Source organism: Brachycentrus maculatus, unplaced genomic scaffold, assembly GCF_059751285.1.
Source record: "Brachycentrus maculatus isolate JH-2025_06_01 unplaced genomic scaffold, ASM5975128v1 h1tg000624l, whole genome shotgun sequence".
Taxonomy (NCBI): domain Eukaryota; kingdom Metazoa; phylum Arthropoda; class Insecta; order Trichoptera; family Brachycentridae; genus Brachycentrus; species Brachycentrus maculatus.
In genome coordinates, this window is record NW_028281361.1 from 326,966 (window position 1) to 345,155 (window position 18,190).

Below are 18,190 nucleotides of genomic sequence, written 5' to 3' on the forward strand. Positions count from 1 at the left end.
GTACGTCAATCATATTTGACATTTGTGAACTAGACAGCTGCAGTATACAAAAAGATTTAGGGTGGCGCAAAATTAATCATCCAACTTTTTTTTTTAAATAACTATTTACTAAATAAATAAATAAAATGATGGATGGAAATGTTCATTTGGACCTTTACATTTTTTTATGTTAAGTGGAAAAGATGATATCCGTCAAGAAGCTGCCGCCAGTGTTGATACACACATGCGCTCGTTTTATCAACCCGTTTGTATACTGCAGCTGTCTAGTTCACAAATGTCGAATATGATCGACGTACGACGCCATTTGCTAAAATTATTACATCTTCGAATAGGGTGGTTAATTTTGCGCCACTCTGTATATAGTTGCTACCGGAATGTAGTATGTATGGTATATCTTGTACATTCATATTCTCCTAGTAGGTCAGTTTCCTACAACCGGTTCTATGCAGTGTTTTGCATCATGTTTATAACGTGAACGTCACTAGCGTTAAAAATGATACAACAAGTACGCTCGGTAGTAAAAAAACAAACAAAATAAAACTGATGAATACAAGTCGTGGACCGTCTAAACACGGTGAAAATGACATTCTAATGTGGTCAATGACTTTAGTTGAAAAATGCATAATTATTACATCGCTAACTCCTTTCAACAACGTCATATATCAAAAATCGTCAATTTTCAGTTGTGCATGTTTTCAGAATGCCCAGAAAATGTACTATATCCCAGCAAAAGCGGCATATTTTAACTCAATATTTACCCGCTACAGGGCAGAAAGTGTTGTTTTTGCATTTTGAAGAAAAAGTAATGGTTTAACTATTTTTTTTAAATATACTACATATTTTTCAAATGGATAAAAAATCTTCAGGTTTTACCTAAAAAGATCTGTTGCACAGTGTTCAATAAATGGCTTGATATTTATTTTTAATACATTTTGTTATATTCTTAAACTTTAAAAACGATCTCTTGAAAAATCAAGTTTTTTGATATTTGACGTTGTTGAAAGGAGTGAGCAATATATAAAAAGTATGTGTATTGACTGATTCACTGATTGACTAATTAACTCAGCGAACAGGTTAAAAATCTTAATCTAGAAACGTGAAATTTTGATACAACATTTTGAGTGTGTCCAAATACTTCACAAATCTGGATTATCTCCAAGAGTTATTTTTCGTATTATTTTTTTGACAAAGACAAATAAATTAACTGTTCAGATTATCATCTAAAATAATAAAAGAAAATGATATTTTCTAGCGTTTCTCATGTATGTGATTATAATCCAGGATTCGGACCTCACATACAAATGAAAGAGTTTCTGCACAATAAAAGGCTTCTTTCATCTCACCAATAGATGTGTCTAGTGAAATTCTAGTGATTCAAGCACTATTTTTCGAAATTTGAACCATATATATGTAAAACTTTGCATGATTGATTGGATACCGATTAAGTTTTTTTTTTAATGGATGGATCCGAATGGAAACCGAGAGTTTCTATAGCGGGCCTGGGAATGTAAAGGAAGCTTTCAGATTCTATAGTAATAATAATTTTAGACAATTTATACAGCGCCATTTTCATAAAATACTACCTGCATTGTTTTTATGACATTACCACCGATTAAGATTTTTTGGGAATTTAGTCCTTAAGGGAAAAGGGGGTAAAAGGGGTCTGAATCATTTTACGAGCACGTATTGAAAACCTAAGGGCGCTTGTCCACTACCCGGAATTTTACCTTCCGGCAGTCTGGTTTGAAAAACGAAAGCGACTACGAAAGTTTAGCGTGATCGAATTTACGCGTATCGTGTTCACGCACCGATCCGAAGAAAGATGGACAAAAGCACAATCCAATCCAAGCCAATCGTCGTTTTAAAACGCTAACTGACGTGCCGGACGGCAAAATTCCGTGTAAATTCGTGTAGTGGACAAACGCCCTATGAGTCACAAAATGAAAATCTGCATATACAATTTCCTAATAAAATAATTTTTTACCATTTTTCGAAACGTCAATAAGGGGGGCGGATTTACGAGGATATTCATATCTCGATAACCGACGATGGCTTCCCAAACGATGAATAATCAAACATTACCCCAATTACAATTGTTCATATCACAAATGATAAATGTTATCACCATGTGCATACAATGAAAATTGTATGTAACTATCATTCACTCAAACCACACTACGCGATAGATAAAGAAATGGAACAAAGGTCTCTCGAAGATTAGTGAACGGGTATGGCTGTCGAAAAAGGCGATAAATAAAGAATGTAACAAAAAGATATAGATTACAGTAAGTTACGGTTTAATAAGATACAAAGTGTGCATGGAATAAACTGATAAAATGTTCAGGGCTACTAATGTTCGGACATCACGCGATTTATTTGGATAATGGATTAAAAACTACGTGTCCATAATCGGGGTTGCATACCCTTATTTGTATTAGCTTGTAAACTGCTCACGCGTTCAAGTGAGGATTATTTAGAATTTATTTACACCTTTTATGAGACGCCTGAAATATTATTTCATGTTACTACTAATTTGACAAAAAACATTTTTTTGAAATATTTGATTGTAATCAATTACTGAATATCACACCTGATATATCGAGATAATACCAAGTATCTTAAAAGAGATGAATAGATTCTTGTAAAAAGAAACTTTGTCTATTTTATACATCAAATGTTAAAATCAAACACTTATTTTTAGTCTATAAAATTTTATTATTTTGTTAAAAACAGATAAAAATAAAACTTGTGACAATTGTTTCGCATTCTTTTGGCATTTTTAAACTAATGTCATTAGTTTGAAAATGCCATAACAATTGTCACAATTTTAATTTTTAACTGTTTTTAACAATATAATACAATTTAGTAGACTCCAAAAGTTAGTGTTTGATTTTAACAACAGTTTGAGTGTGTCCAAATACTTGCTCGGAAAATCTGGATTATCTCCAATTACAGGAGTTATTTTTATATTATTTTTTGACATCTTCATCTTTGATGAAGAAGAATATGAAAAGGAAAGATGTCAAAAAATAATTTGATTTTAACATTTAATACATAAATTAAAATGGAGTTGAACAAATTAAACGCCAAATCTATAAATACTTCGTCTATGTTGCACCTCATATATCATGATATATCGCTCTCAGGGGTTAAACCCAGTATTTGAACACGATCAAATAAAATAAAACTTATTTACATCTCACCAATAGATGTCCATAGTGAAGTTCTAGTGATTCAAGAACAAGGTTTCTAAATTGGTTCACATATATAGAACTTCCAAGAATTTGAGTAGTGTGGTTGTCAATAATGGGTAGAATTGGTGAATGTTACACGTGTGTAAAGTGATCACTTAAACCAGCCTATGACGGTCGTCAGCCCCGTAAATGCCCAGACTTCCATATTCTTCTTCATCTTTGATGAGATGTCAAAAAATAATAATAAAAAATAGTCCTAAAATTGCCGTTCACCCTATTTTATTACTACAGTTGACCAAAGTCACAGGCAATACCAAGATTATGTATGTATTGTAATGCAATACGTCATACATTATGCAAGACCGACAAATTAAAATGTTCTCAAAAGCAGTCTTCGTCTTCCGGTTCAAGAAGTAGTGATTTTTAACATGTGTTGTTATTAAGGCCTCTGATGCAATCACCTATGAGAAATTATTTCACACATACTAGTTTTAACAGGTAGTACATATATGTAGTATTAGTTACGTGTAGCAAAATATACTCACGTTTTGTAGTGAAGAGTGGTAGTATACATGGCATGGATAGAACAAAATTAGCGAGAAAAAAATTACTCGCCTCCAACTCGTTGGCTCAGTGGTATAATGGTTATCGTGTTTAGCTACCGTGCTGGAGGACACGGGTTCAATTCCGGGGGGGGGGGGGGGGTGAAAATAAATAGTAGCGAAATTACACTCTAATATTTATATAATTTATTACCCTGGACTGGACCTTGCCTACATGTAACTAACGATCAAGATAATAATGCGTCAATACGATGCAGTGCCCTATGCACCATTGGGTGCGGATAAGGGTAATAAGATATTGTATTAATGTTCGTTTATCAACGTTTTCACACTCTTGGATTTAAAAAAAAGTTTTAAGTGGTCAGGAAAGGAGTCGAAATAATCGGCGGGTAAGAGGAGATGCGTGAACTTGGAAGAGGCGAAGAACGTTAACGGCAAAAAGAGAGTAGTGTGGCGTCCTATTTTCTCTGTCTATCAATGCGGAAAGCGGCGTGATGGTTAGGTAGTTAGTTAGTTACAGGCATGTATAATAAATCATGATAATTAACCCTTGCAGGATAAATCGAATACATATCGCTCACTCCTTTCAAGAACGTCATAAAGCAAAAAACTTGATTTTTCAGGAGAACGTTTTTAAAGTTGAAAATTGACGATTTTCGATTAATGACGTTCTTGAAAGGAGTGAGCGATATGTGCATTCGTACAAAGATTTGGACACATTCAAATTAACAATGTTCGGTGTATTTTCTTTTAATTTATGTATTAATTTTAAATCAAACAAAGATTTTTTGAGTCTACTAAGTTATATTTTATCAACAAAAACACATAAAAAATAATATTGTGACAACTGACAAATTAAACGCCTAATCAATACATATTTTTTTTTTTGAAAAATACAACAAAACTTGTTTTGCATCCCTATTAAAGAATTTTTAATGATTGCATCGAGAGTCTAAATTAAAAATATAAACTCGTAAATGCTGAAATAATCTCGCAGATAACAATTAGTAATCCATTGGACTACTGGTATCATTGTTGAACCAAAATTGAAGATAGCATATAAAGATTAAAGGTGATACAATCTAAGTGAACTAGAAAATTGAACTGGGTATTCTGGTGAACTATATTCCTAATTTCCTAAGTGGATACATTCGTTGATAATGTCATTATCTTCGCGTCACACTTCAACTTTTCCAAATATTCTAGCACGCGTTTTTCATCTTATTAGCGGGGTACAACGGATGATGTTAAAAATGTACATTATTTGTTAATTCCTTATCTAAAACTGGGTGTCTTTGTTTACATTTTCATTTCACTTTTGTTAGGGATAAAAAAAACAAGGACTTTACATTTTTTTACAGGAAAAAACCATTTAATGAATCCAATTGAAAGTAGCGGACAAAAATAATTATATACATCAAAATCCATTTTTAAACGAGTTATAAAAATCTGTCAAAAACTAACAAAATTTTGTTTTACATTCACAATTTTACCATTAAATTTTTCGCTGAAAAATCAATACACTTGTTTGATTTTTTGTTAGAAGCTTTAAAATTTTCAAAAACGAACAAAACAATAAAAAATAAAATACATACTTTTTTATATTTTATCAATAACGTGTTTTAGAATTGATGTAAAATTTGAGAGGCTGGTAAATTAGCCATCAAGTAGGTAAGGTCTATCGTGCCAAATTGTGATTCTGTTAATAAATCTTGTGGAATATAATGAGACGAATGTGTTGGACTTTGGACCCGGAAGCAAATGAAATGACGTAGAATCAAAGTTTTATTATATCCAAGATAAAACGATAGGATTTATTGACATCTAATCCCAGAAACTGCTGTCAGAAAAACTGTGAAATGTCAATTGAAGACTGGACCACGTTATTCTCCCAACCCCTATTCGCAACCGATGGTGCATAGGACACCGCATTATATCGATGCGGTGTTATCTCGATAGTTAATTACAAGAAAGTAATGCGAACAGTCCTGCGTTTCAATCCAAAGTGATATTAGAGCGGGAAATCGCTTTTATTCATTTGATTCCTATGGAAATCGAACCCGAGATCTCCAGCAGGATAGCCAACTCGCTAACTACTACACTATGGAGGCGGATAGATTACCAATATTTTTAAATAGAATTTTTCTATCTTAAAAATATATTTAAAAAAAAACCTTTGTTCCTGTTATCAGGTGTAAAAAAATATGATATGCTGCGCTGTTATATGTATGTTAAGAAAAATATTTGGTTTGACAAGATTATTTTTGGTAAAAAAAAAGGTTTATATGGTTTATGTCCCAAATTCTTCAATTGTTTTAGAATTTTTATCGACATTTGTTGGAAATAAGCTTAGTGATGTTATAGACGAAAGTCCTTTTAAAAAGGAGTATTTTTATCGGTGATTAGTAGACGCGGATCGTGTCTTAAACGACCTGCCCCGAACCCTTTGACCACCATGACTTTTGGGGTTGCCATACTAGAAATACAGTGATTTAATAAACCGTTCGGATACATACACTGATTGATTTACCGAATCTAAATTATGAGTGAATCCGTTCGGATACACAGAGGCGTTATTACCGGATTTATTCTGATTTCATGTTTTAAGTAAAGGATGAACAAACTGTTTCCGCTGATTTCTCGGAATGATGGCCATTTAACTAGGAATCAAAACTAATAATTATGAAAAAAAAATCACGTTGAAAAATCTAAAAATTTAAAAAATAACTCATATAATTGGAGATAATCCAGATTTGTTACACTCAAAACGTTGTAAAATAATAAAAATAGTGAAAATTGAACTTACTCTTCTTCCTTCCTTCCTGCACCTTGTAAGTGAGGTCCGTGAAGGCCAAGTCCACCGGCGGCCTCTTGGGCAGGTGCGTCAGGGTCTTCGGCTGGCTCGGCTGTATGGTCACCTTCAGCGACCCTTTCCTGGAAGGAACAAGCTGGCTATCATCACCGCCGGCCGAGTAGCTGACCGCGCCGGAGTTCTCCCCGAGCTTCATCGTGACGAGGCGCGAGGGGACGATTCAGCAAACACAAAGGGCGCACTCTAACATGGGGTCCGGGGTCCGCGCGGACACTGAACAACAACGAGGAAGGCGCACTTCGACCACACAAGGTACCGTATATCGACGATTTTACTATTTAAACGCAATATTTTACACCGAGTACTCGCGCAACGTCCTACGAGGAAGTGTTCACTTGGGGGGCGACCACTTTTCAGCGAGTATACATAATTATAAATCGAATAATTCGAGTAGCCGCGCGAGCTGCCGCGTCGGGTGGACCTTCGTGAGCGGAGGGTCGCTAGTGACTGAGGTCGGTGCCTGACTGCCTGACTGCCTGACTGGCTGATGCCTGACGGGCGCAGGTGAGGAGGTGAGCCGCGCAGTGCGAGCAACAATAGCCTCGCTCGACTCGACACTCGACTACTGCTACAATAGGGCTGCCGAAGATAACGATAGTGACAGTCCGAGAGAATAAACAAATAGCCGAAAGCAAACGATCGGCTGCGACCACTAATTCAAATATACTATTATCACTGATGAATAATAACGAAATTATGGCCTTAGAACCTTAGAAGTTCTTACACGCACAATGCAATCCGGAAATATTCAACGTTACACATTGTTATTAAATACATTGTAACTACTTTTATATTTTTATACAAAAAAGTTTGTAATATTCTGTCCGCCTCCGCAGTGTAATGGTCAGCACGCTCGGCTACCGTTCTGGAGGTCCCGGGTTCGATTCCCAGGGGGGGTCAAATAAATACTTGTGATTTTTTCACTCTAATATTTATTCAATATTACCCTGGACTGGTACCTGAAGCGGAGGGCTGATCACCTTTCCTTCACGTGTTAACGATCAAGATAACACTATGTTTATATAATGCAGTGCCCTATGCACCATTGGGGTGCGGATAAGGGTTTAAATTATATATATATATATATATATATATATATATATATATATATATATATATATATATATATATATATATATATATTAGTATACAATCAGTCTTGGAGAATTTTAGTTTACCGGTTTCGAGACGTACCCGTCTCTTCGTCAGGACAATCACTACAATAGTGTGCAAACAATACTACGCGTTACTACCATAGCACTATTCACGCACTTATAGCTATATAAAATGTTGATCACGTGCAATTTTGCTCGACCCGAGGACCAACATGCACATTGTATGCTTCTATATCACAAAAAATCAATTTACAACGTGCGTTGACAATTTTAATTGCGTTTTTTTAATATTCAAATTCTGGAAATATTTTCGGAAATCACACTAATAAAAACATGCATTGATTTACTTTCATTCAGGTTTCGAGGAATTAGTAATTTTTCTAAATGTTTTTCATAAACTAAGTCGTGTTTGCAAACTTTTTCTATTCAAGGCACACCTACCAAATGAAGAAATTTCAGAGGTGCATATTTACCATATTATGGTAACATATTTAACATATTATGTTTAATGCGAAATGTGAGCCTACGTAACTGAGCACGGGTAATCAAAATTTGGAGCAATCGTGTATTTTCACAAAACTATACTTTTTTCCGCGGCACACCAAGTAATCACCACGGTACACCAGTGTGCCGCGGCTCACACTTTGCGGAACGATGGACTAAGTCCTAACGAAGATGCAACGGGGAATGGATTCAAAAAAGGATTTCAGTAACGTTTTCTTCACATTAAAATACGGTTTTAACCGAGAAAAAGTAACGAATCAATCGAGTGATCGAAAACGTTACACCCATCGGGCATATCTGTAAAGACAACTAATAAATTGTCTAGTTATCCATCCGACTTTACATTTATTGGACGATTTAATTACAGTAATGCGTATTTAATATGTTTAGTTTAATTAGCAAAGCCCTGCACACAATAAACATAGAGACAATATACGAATACTTGGTTTTATCGCGATTAACAAAAATGATACGAACTAATCGATTTCCTTAACTATTTTCCAAATTCAAAAATGAATAAATTGAATCTGATAAAAGATTCTATTTCTATAAGGAGTTAATAAATTCTAATGAATTTACCCAGTTAATTATTTATTAATGTAAACAGTGACGGATAAGGCGCCGCATCGGATTGACGTGGTGTTAAATTGATCATTGATTACATGAAAGCAAGCGCGTTGATATCAAACAGCAACGTCACTTCACGACGAGTGTCCCATGACAATAAATAGAATTTTGTTTCTGGTTTGTATTGTTTAATATACTTATATTAATATTTTCGAAAATAAATTTTTTTTTATTTTAAACCTATTTTTATATAGCGGACTTTAGGCGTAAACGGACACCCCCTCCCCCCAATTTTCCGTTATATCGAAATTTTACTGTATAAAAATGAATTTAAATACAGTATTTAGTCGAGTTTACCGAAGCATCAAAATATCTGACGCATTGTGTTCGAAGTCCAGATAAAAACAATTGACATAATCTGTCCTCGAAGCGATAAGGGATCCATTTTCGATATAAATAATTCTCCGTTAGTATTTTAAGATCGCACTTGACAACCAATCATCCAGCGACCGCATAAAACTTTGTACCGCAAAAGATAGGTAGAATACGTCATGCAAAATATTGATGCGTTTAAATTATATTCCAAGGTGAGTCGTTAAATCGTGTACAAAAATTGTTTCAAACTAATCATTGAAAAATACCAACACACGAGGTCATAGTAAAATATTTATTTTACATACATAGATATATTTCAGGTTAATAAACTATATTACAATACTAAACATTACCAATCCATCGATTCCATACGGAAGTTAACGTTTTGACTACGTAATGTAGATGCGATGCGAATGGAGCGAATGGATAGCGAGAGAAAGACTAATAACGTATAATAAAAATGTAACTTTGTTTTAAAATCACTATAAATCACTATTTATAGTGATTCTAAAACAAAATTACATTTAAATTGTAAAATGGAAAATCACAAATTTAGTGCTTCAAATATAAATTATACTTATAAAGTAACTGCGAAACATGGAACTGGCAAAGGAAGGATGAAAGCAGAGTGAACGCTGTTGAAACGCGCTCCCTCAGACGAATGTGTGTAAAAATCATTGTATGACAGAATTAAAAAACGAAGATATAAGAAAGGAATGTAAGGCTGAACAAGGGATAATTGAAAAGATTAAGAAGGGTTCGTTAAGGTGGTATGGACATGTGGAGTGAATAGATAACGAGAGAATGACTAAGAAAGTACACGTGGCGAATATGGCACGATGAAATTGGCAATCGAAAAAGATCGGGTGGTGCAAAATTCTGTGTATTCGGAGGGCATGTATGACTAGATGTATGGATGTGAATAAAGCGAGGAGTATGTATGTGAGGACAGAAGAGTGTGGCGTTCCATCCTCTCTGCCTACCCCTGCGGTGAAACGACGTGATGTTAGTAGTAGTAATAGTATGTACATAGATAGCTTTAACGTAACTTCTGGACTTTTTTTTAACGATTTCGAAAAATTACGTCAAATGCTATCTGGGTTTAAAGAAAATTAAGTTGCGATTTTTCGTATGTTGGGCCTTAAGGACACCGAAAAGAAAATGAATAAATATTAGTTTTTAACCTTTCCCTTCCGGTGCTAAAATAAAACGCACGTCCCGGTTTTGGGTAGTAGTTGGGTAAATTAGCGATTTTAAATCGGAAAAATACGGACATTCGTGGCTAATCCCCCTAATGAATTATAAATTAAGTAATTTTTTTAAAAATAATTTAGATTTATTTGCTGAAAACATTAGAAAACCTTCTGGCAACGCTCACGGAATAAGCATAAGTCCACTCTTGTCGGAAGCCCAAAACCTTCTGCCGCTAAGCCAGAGAACATTTAGCTTTGAGCTCCTCACGCTTGCACAGTGCAAATATGCAAGAGTGAGGTGCGAATATACTGTCGCGGTTCCCGCACACTCTTCGCGCGCTGTTTATACGCGAATTTGTTTCCGATATTCACAAAATACCTCCGATGTACCCGATACATTCTGATTATTATAAATAGTATTTTTTAAATCAATGCGTAATTATGTTATGGAGGAATACCTAAAATATTATTCTTCTTCAAACCCTCATCCGCACCCAGTGGTGCATAGGGCACTGCATCATATTAACGCAGTGTTATCTTGATCGTTAACACATGAAGGAAAGGTGATCAGCCCTCCGCTTCAGGTACCAGTCCAGGGTAATATTGAATAAATATTAGAGTGAAAAAATCACCTATATTTATTTGACCCTTCCCTGGGAATCGAACCCGGGACCTCCAGAATGGAAGCCGAGCGTGCTGACCATTACACTACGGAGGTGGGAAATCTTAAAAATCTTAGCTTTGTATTTATGATGTTTATAGAGATATTGATGGTTATTAGAAGCAATGTGTACAAGATACACAACACCGGGAAGAGAGGGTTTAGTAAGTAAAAGTTGGCTAATTCACTTGGTGAGTGGTCACCGCAAAAAAATACAATACGTTCATTAAAAAAAGGTATCAATTTATTATTATGAACATAAGTACTCGTTCTCGGTATTAGCGATTAAAATCGTGACAATGGGTTGAACTTTGAGCCACCGCTGCGTAGGAATTATTATTGAGTGTATCATGATTCCGACTGATAAATTAATAATGACAAAACCGAGTGAAACTTAACCTTTACTGCACAGAATGTCAAATGTGCCGGGCAGTGGTCCCGCGGTTAGTGTCGCGGATTCTTGATACCTATTTCTGATAATGAGCCGCTTAGGCTCACAGAAATATTATGAAATTTAAGAAAAAACTAACTAACTAACCATCACGCCGCTTCCCCGCAGGGGTAGGCAGAGAGAATAGAACGCCACAGAACTCTGTCTTTGCAAACGTTCTTCGTCTATTCCACGTATTTGGCATACCTGATTGTGCAATGTTTTTCTCGGTCTTTTTTTACACAAATATTTTTCTTTTTTTCAATTAAAAAAAAACATATTATTTTTATACATGGATTTTGTGAACAAGTATTTGGACACACTCAAAATATTGTAAAAAAAACATATTGCTCGTGCTGAAGGATACTTGCTTTATTAACAGAGGCATTTTTTACACAACGAAATTATTTCAGACGCATCCTCGACCCGTCAGTCGAGTCAGCAGATGCCAGTTGTTAATTTCTATTTTCCATGTTTTGCCTAATGGCATTCAATTAAATTTTCACTTTCATTCAGTTTAGTTCAATATGTCCGCCTCCGTGGTGTAATAGTTAGCTTGTTTAGCTGCCGTGCTGGAGGTCCCGGGTACGATTCCCAGGGAAGGGGGGTGAAAATAAAGATTGGTGATTTTACACTCTAATATTTATATGATCAAGATAACACTGTGTTTGTATGATGCAGTGCCCTATACATCATTGGGGTGCGGATAAGGGTTTGATAAAATATTTATTTAATATTACCCAGGACCAGTCGGCTGTCCAAACTTAAAACACAGTAAGGGACATTTTTTTGTAGTAGGTTTTTCTTGCATTTTTGGACTAAGTAGATTCTACTTAGTCCTTGAAGCGCGGGAGTGATCACCTTGCCTTCTTGTAAGTAACGATCACGATAACACTGCGTCAATACGGTGCAGTACCCTATGCACCATTGGGTGCGGATAAGGCTTAGTTCAATGTATGTAGGAAAAATACACATATTGAAAGTCAAGAGTGAAAAAAATATAAAAGTAGAATGTTCGACGAATTGAAATAATAAAATGTGTTTTTTTCCTCGAATCTTGGATAGGAATTTAAATAAATAAAGTACTTACATATTATAAAAAAACGAATAATTATGGTTCAAATATTTTCACCGATTAAGTACGCCATTAAAATCTTCAATTTTTACAGATTAACTTTCAAAAGAATAATATGATCTTGCGTAATCTTAATTCAACCTATAGAAAAACAAACACCCCATAGACAATTCGTGAAATATTGTAGAGGTAAGTACGGACACAAATTATCATTGGAAAATCTCGTAAAACATGACGAGTCGTTATCAGTCGGACAGTCGCCAGTCGCCATACATTAAGGACCCGGGGAGGAGAAAGGTCCTGGCGCCGGCAATCTACTAGCGACAATGGACATTATAAACGGACAAGGGGTGGAGATTTGATTCCATATCAGAATTATCTTTTAGTACGTGTCGGTTTTGGGTACGACTAACAACGCGTGTGATCAATATTTCGTGAAGGTGCAAGTGTGTGTTAGTGCCGTGGTAGTGGTGCATAGTGTTGCATGCCGGTGAAGCAATTGTTTCAGCGAAGAGATGAACGAGTTTAGAAGCCTGTATACTACAATTTGGGTGAGTGTTCATTTATTATATTAATATAACTGATATAACGCTTTAAAAATTTATTTATAAAATTGTAAAAATATTTCAGGGTTTTTAAAATACAGTGTCTTTTCTAAATAGTCGAAAAATAACATGCGTGTATCGTGTATCAAAAAATTGTAAAGGGAGGAGAGTGATGCGATGATAAGGGTGTTCGTTAACAGCAAACTTAATGAAATAATGGACATTTACTTTAAATGCAACGAAATTATTCCTGTAAACCGTATTAGAACTCCTTTTCCTACATTGCATAATACCATTGAAATTTATTAAAAATAAATCTTTTATTTAAACCAGTTTTACTATATATAAAATTCATATTCATAGTTGCGAAATGAGAATTATATGCGTGCATATTCGAGGATAATGAAGACTTTATTTGAAATTTATTGTGTAAAGTATGTTCCCAATGCGAGTTATTTTTTCACTTCTATATTTCGATATAGTGTGCAATATGAGAACATTAAAAACTATAACTAAATTTAATGAATCAAATATTAATTTTCATGATATGAACAATGATGACGACATACGAATATCGAATTTATTATACATAGGGCACGTCCCAATGCGAGTAATCGTATTTTCACATCAATTTTTTCAATATATTGTGCAATATGAGAACTTTATTGAAAACTATAAATTAATTCATAAAAATTGAACTGAATTGAGTGAATTAAATTTTAATTTTCATGGTATGAACAATGATGACGAAATATATCCAATTTTTATACATAGGGCACGTCCCAATGCAAGAAATCGTTTTTTCCCTTCCATTTTTCAATATACTGTGCAATATGAGAACTTGATTAAAACTATAAATGAATTCATAAAAATCGAACTGAATTGAATAAATATTTTAATTTTCATGGTATGAACAATGATGACGAAATACATATATCCAATTTATTATACATAGGGCACCTCCCAATGCAAGTAATCGTTTTTTCACTGCCATTTTTCAACATATTGTGCAATATGAGAACTTTATTAAAAACTATAAATTAATTCATAAAAATTAAACTGAATTGAGTGAATTAAATTTTAATTTTCATGATATGAACAATGATGACGACATACTAATATCCAATTTATTATACATAGGGCACGTCCCAATGCAAGTAATCGTTTTTTCACTTGCATTTTTCAATATATTGTGCAATATGAGAACTTTATTAAAAACTATAAATAAATTCATAAAAAAAATAACTGAACTGAATGAATTAAATTTAAATTTAAATTTTAATAAATATAAGTGATTTTTTTCACTGTAATATTTATTCAATATTACCATGGACTGGTACCTGAAGCGGAGGGCTGATCACCTTTCCTTCATGTGTAAACGATCAAGATAACACTGCGTTTATATGACACAGTGCCCTATGCACCATTGGGGTGCGGATAAGGGTTTTATTATTATTATTATTATTATTATTATTATTATTATATTTCGATATATTGTGCAATACGAGACCTTAATTTAAAACTTAAAATTAATTAATAAAACTACAACACAATTGATAAATAAATTTTAATTCACATGAAATGAATAATGATGACGATTTATATCCAATTTATTATGCATAGTGACGTCCTAATGCAAGTAAAGTTATTTTTTCATTTCCGTATGAAAAAATATTGTGCAATATGAGAACTTAATTAAAAAATAATAAGTGAGTTCATATACCTTTAACTTAAGAATTAAATATTAATCTACATGATTTGAACAATAATGACAACATGTATCCGATTTATCATACATAGGGACTGCCCATTGGAAGTAAAGTTATTTTCACGTTCATATTTTATTATATTGTCCAATATGAGAACTTGATTCAAAATAATAAATAAATTCATAAACCTATATTTCAATCGAATGAATTCAATTTTGATCTACATGATATTAACAATAATGACAAAATATATCGAATTTATCATACAAAGGGATTTCCAAATGCAAGTTAATTTATTTTTTCACATCCATATTGTAATATATTGTGCAATATAAGAACTAAATTAAAAACAATAAATTTATTCATAAAAAAATAACTTCATTTCATAATAATAATAAAACCCTTATCCACACACCAATGATCCTCGTCATATAAACGCAGTGTTATCTTGATTTATCTCGTTATCTCGTTATCTCGTTTACACATGAAGGAAATGTGATCAGCCCTCCGCTTCAGGTACCAATCCAGGGTAATATTGAATAAATATTTCAGTGAAAAAATCACTTATATTTATTTGCCCCCCCCCCTGGGAATCGAACCCGGGACCTCCAGAACGGCAGCCGAGCGTGCTGACCGTTACACTACGGAGGCGGAAATTTAATGAATTCAATTTTGATTTACATGATATGAACACTAATGACCACATATATCCAATTTATCAAACATAGGGGCTGCCCAATGTAATTAAGGTTATTTTTTCACCTCCGTATTTTAATATATTGTGCAATATGAGACCTTAATTAAAAATCAAAAACGAATTCATAAAACTACAACTTAATCGAAATAATTCAATTTTGATTTACATGATATGAATAATATTGATATCGTAGGTCCAATTTATAATGCCTAGGTAAACCCCCTATAACGTTGAGATAGTTACAGCGTTATCGGAGGGAGCGTTAAAAGGGGTTAATGTTTAATATTGAAAAACATTTACCCCATATAACGTTCCCTCCGATAACGCTGTACCTATCTCAACGTTGTAGGGGGGTTAACTGTATTGTTCAATACGAGACCTTTATTATACATAGGGACGTCCTAATTCAAATAAAGTTTTTTTATTTAAAAATACATCATACTGTATATTATGTGTATACCATACATACGAAAATGTAAGATATCCACATAAAACGTCATAGGTGGATATCTAGAATAGCTATAAACGTTAATAACTAGTCGTCGTGGAATAAACGACATATTACATTAATTGGAAATATTCCTATTAATGGTGATAAAACGTGCCTAACCCTTTGCCGCTAGATAACTTTTTATTGAATGTAGTTATAATATTACGACACTTGCGACTAAACTTGCGTGACTGTATCCTATACTGTCTTACAATGTGTTAAAAACAATAGTAAAAAAACAACAGCAAAATAATTATTTATTCGTTTAAAAAATATTTTCCTAGCTAGTATGTTAGTATGTATATACCCTCTGTAACGCGAGTGGGTTAAAATACAGTTAAAATCATCCTATCTAAAACATAATTCATAAAACCATGATACACGATTTACACACAACGAAGGTTTGATAGTCCCAAGAATTAACAATAAATATGGGAGTCCAACACTGCAATATATCGTTCCGAACATTTTTAATTTGTTGCCGACGGATGTTAGAGGTCAAAATAAAATATGGAACAAAGGCTAAATAAAGGAATGGGTAAATGATCAAGAGTTAATTTTATGAAAATTGTAAAATGTTTATATTCTTAATTTATTTCTCTTTTTTGTATTCATTTTGTACTCATATTAGGTTAAAATCGTTAAAAACAATAAAAAATTATTTAAAAAAGAACTCCACCGACAAGACAGACAAGGTGGCTTGGTGAGGGTCTCTGCAAAAAAAAAGTTCTAAATATGTATAAATTGTGATTTAAATAAATGTATGCAAAAAAAAAATCTCTATTACCCCTGCTCAATATCCCTGTGTCAAAAATCTCAGGGCGAACGCAGTCGCCTTCGTTATACAATGATAAACCTACCTGTGAAATATTTTGTGAATTAAGTATTTCCTCTTCAGTTGGTCGATCCATGATTTACATCGCATTGCGCATGGTTAAACCTTTATTTCATAAGAGAATAACTAACTAATTAACCACCACGCCGCTTCCCCACAGGGGTAGGCAGAGAGAATAGACCGCCACACCAATCGGTCTTTGCAAACGATCCTCGCCTCTTCAACATTCATACATACCTGACAATTATTCCGAATCCTGACGTGACCACTATAGGTTCATACTAAGGTTATGACAATTATTTAAAAAAAATTAAACACTTGTAATAAACCACTTAATGAGTTTTATTTTTATTGTACACGACTAATTTCGAAAACTTTCAGATGTTTTCATCTACAGGTGAAAATTAAAACTTTTAGAAGGTTTAAAATTGGAAGTTTTAATTTTCACCTGTAGATGAAAACATCTGTAAGTTTTCGAAACTAGTCATGTTTAATAAAAATTTAACTACTGGTTAAATAAAAAAATATTAATTAAATAAAAAAAAGGTATTTACTAGCGTTTCTCAAATAGAATATGATTCAGGATTCGGACCTCGCATACAAATGAAAAAGTTTCTGCTTAATAAAAAGCCTGCCTCATCCCACCATAGATGACTCTCGTGAAGTCTATCGAGTTCAAGAACTGTGTATCGAATTTAATCAATATAACTAGAAGTTCCGAGAATTTGAATAGTGTGGTTGTCAATCATGGGTAGAATTGGTCAATGTTACACATGTGTAAAGTGATCACATAATCCAGCCTATGGCGGTTGTAAGCCCTGAAAAAATCCAGATTTCCAAATTTTCCTTAAAAATAATGTACAATTATGTATTTAACACTCTCCTTATCATTCATCGTTCACTTTGTGTAATACCACTTAAAAACTTTAAGTGGTATTTCACAAAGTGAAGGATGAATGATAAGCAGAGTGTTATACAGTATAACCATAAATTAACAATACTTTTAATTTACAAAATAAATTATAAATTTATTAAGAATTATATTGTATTTATTACCATTTGAGACAATAATGGGTTATTCATAGGTCTAACACGGAGGTCACTTTATAATTAAACTAATGATACTTATTGATAATAATCTTTTCTTTTAAAACATCTTACTATGCACATATCAAACCATTGTTTATATTAGCGAACTTTGCCCATATCAAGTAATGGACTAATATATTCACTAACCTAAAAATAAAATCAATTTTATTATCAATAAATATGACCAATATCTTACTCATTAACCATTAAATATAAGTGTAATTAAAATATTTTATATATACGTCGTAAGATAAGAATCCGACTGGGATTGGAAGT

The 18,190-nt window shown here is 33.5% G+C and overlaps 1 protein-coding gene and 1 long non-coding RNA gene across 2 annotated transcripts in view; both read right to left on the bottom strand.

Moving 5' to 3' along the window:
• LOC148300972 (uncharacterized) overlaps nt 1-18,190 on the bottom strand; it is a 206,437-nt gene that overhangs the window by 94,388 nt on the left and 93,859 nt on the right. The window lies entirely within an intron of this gene.
• Nucleotides 1-18,190, bottom strand: part of LOC148300975 (ATP-binding cassette sub-family G member 4) — a 53,321-nt gene that overhangs the window by 28,540 nt on the left and 6,591 nt on the right. The window contains exon 2 of the mRNA XM_088273988.1: nt 6,564-6,691. Coding sequence (XP_088130114.1) covers nt 6,564-6,691 — 128 coding nt within the window. The remainder of the gene's footprint in view (nt 1-6,563; nt 6,692-18,190) is intronic.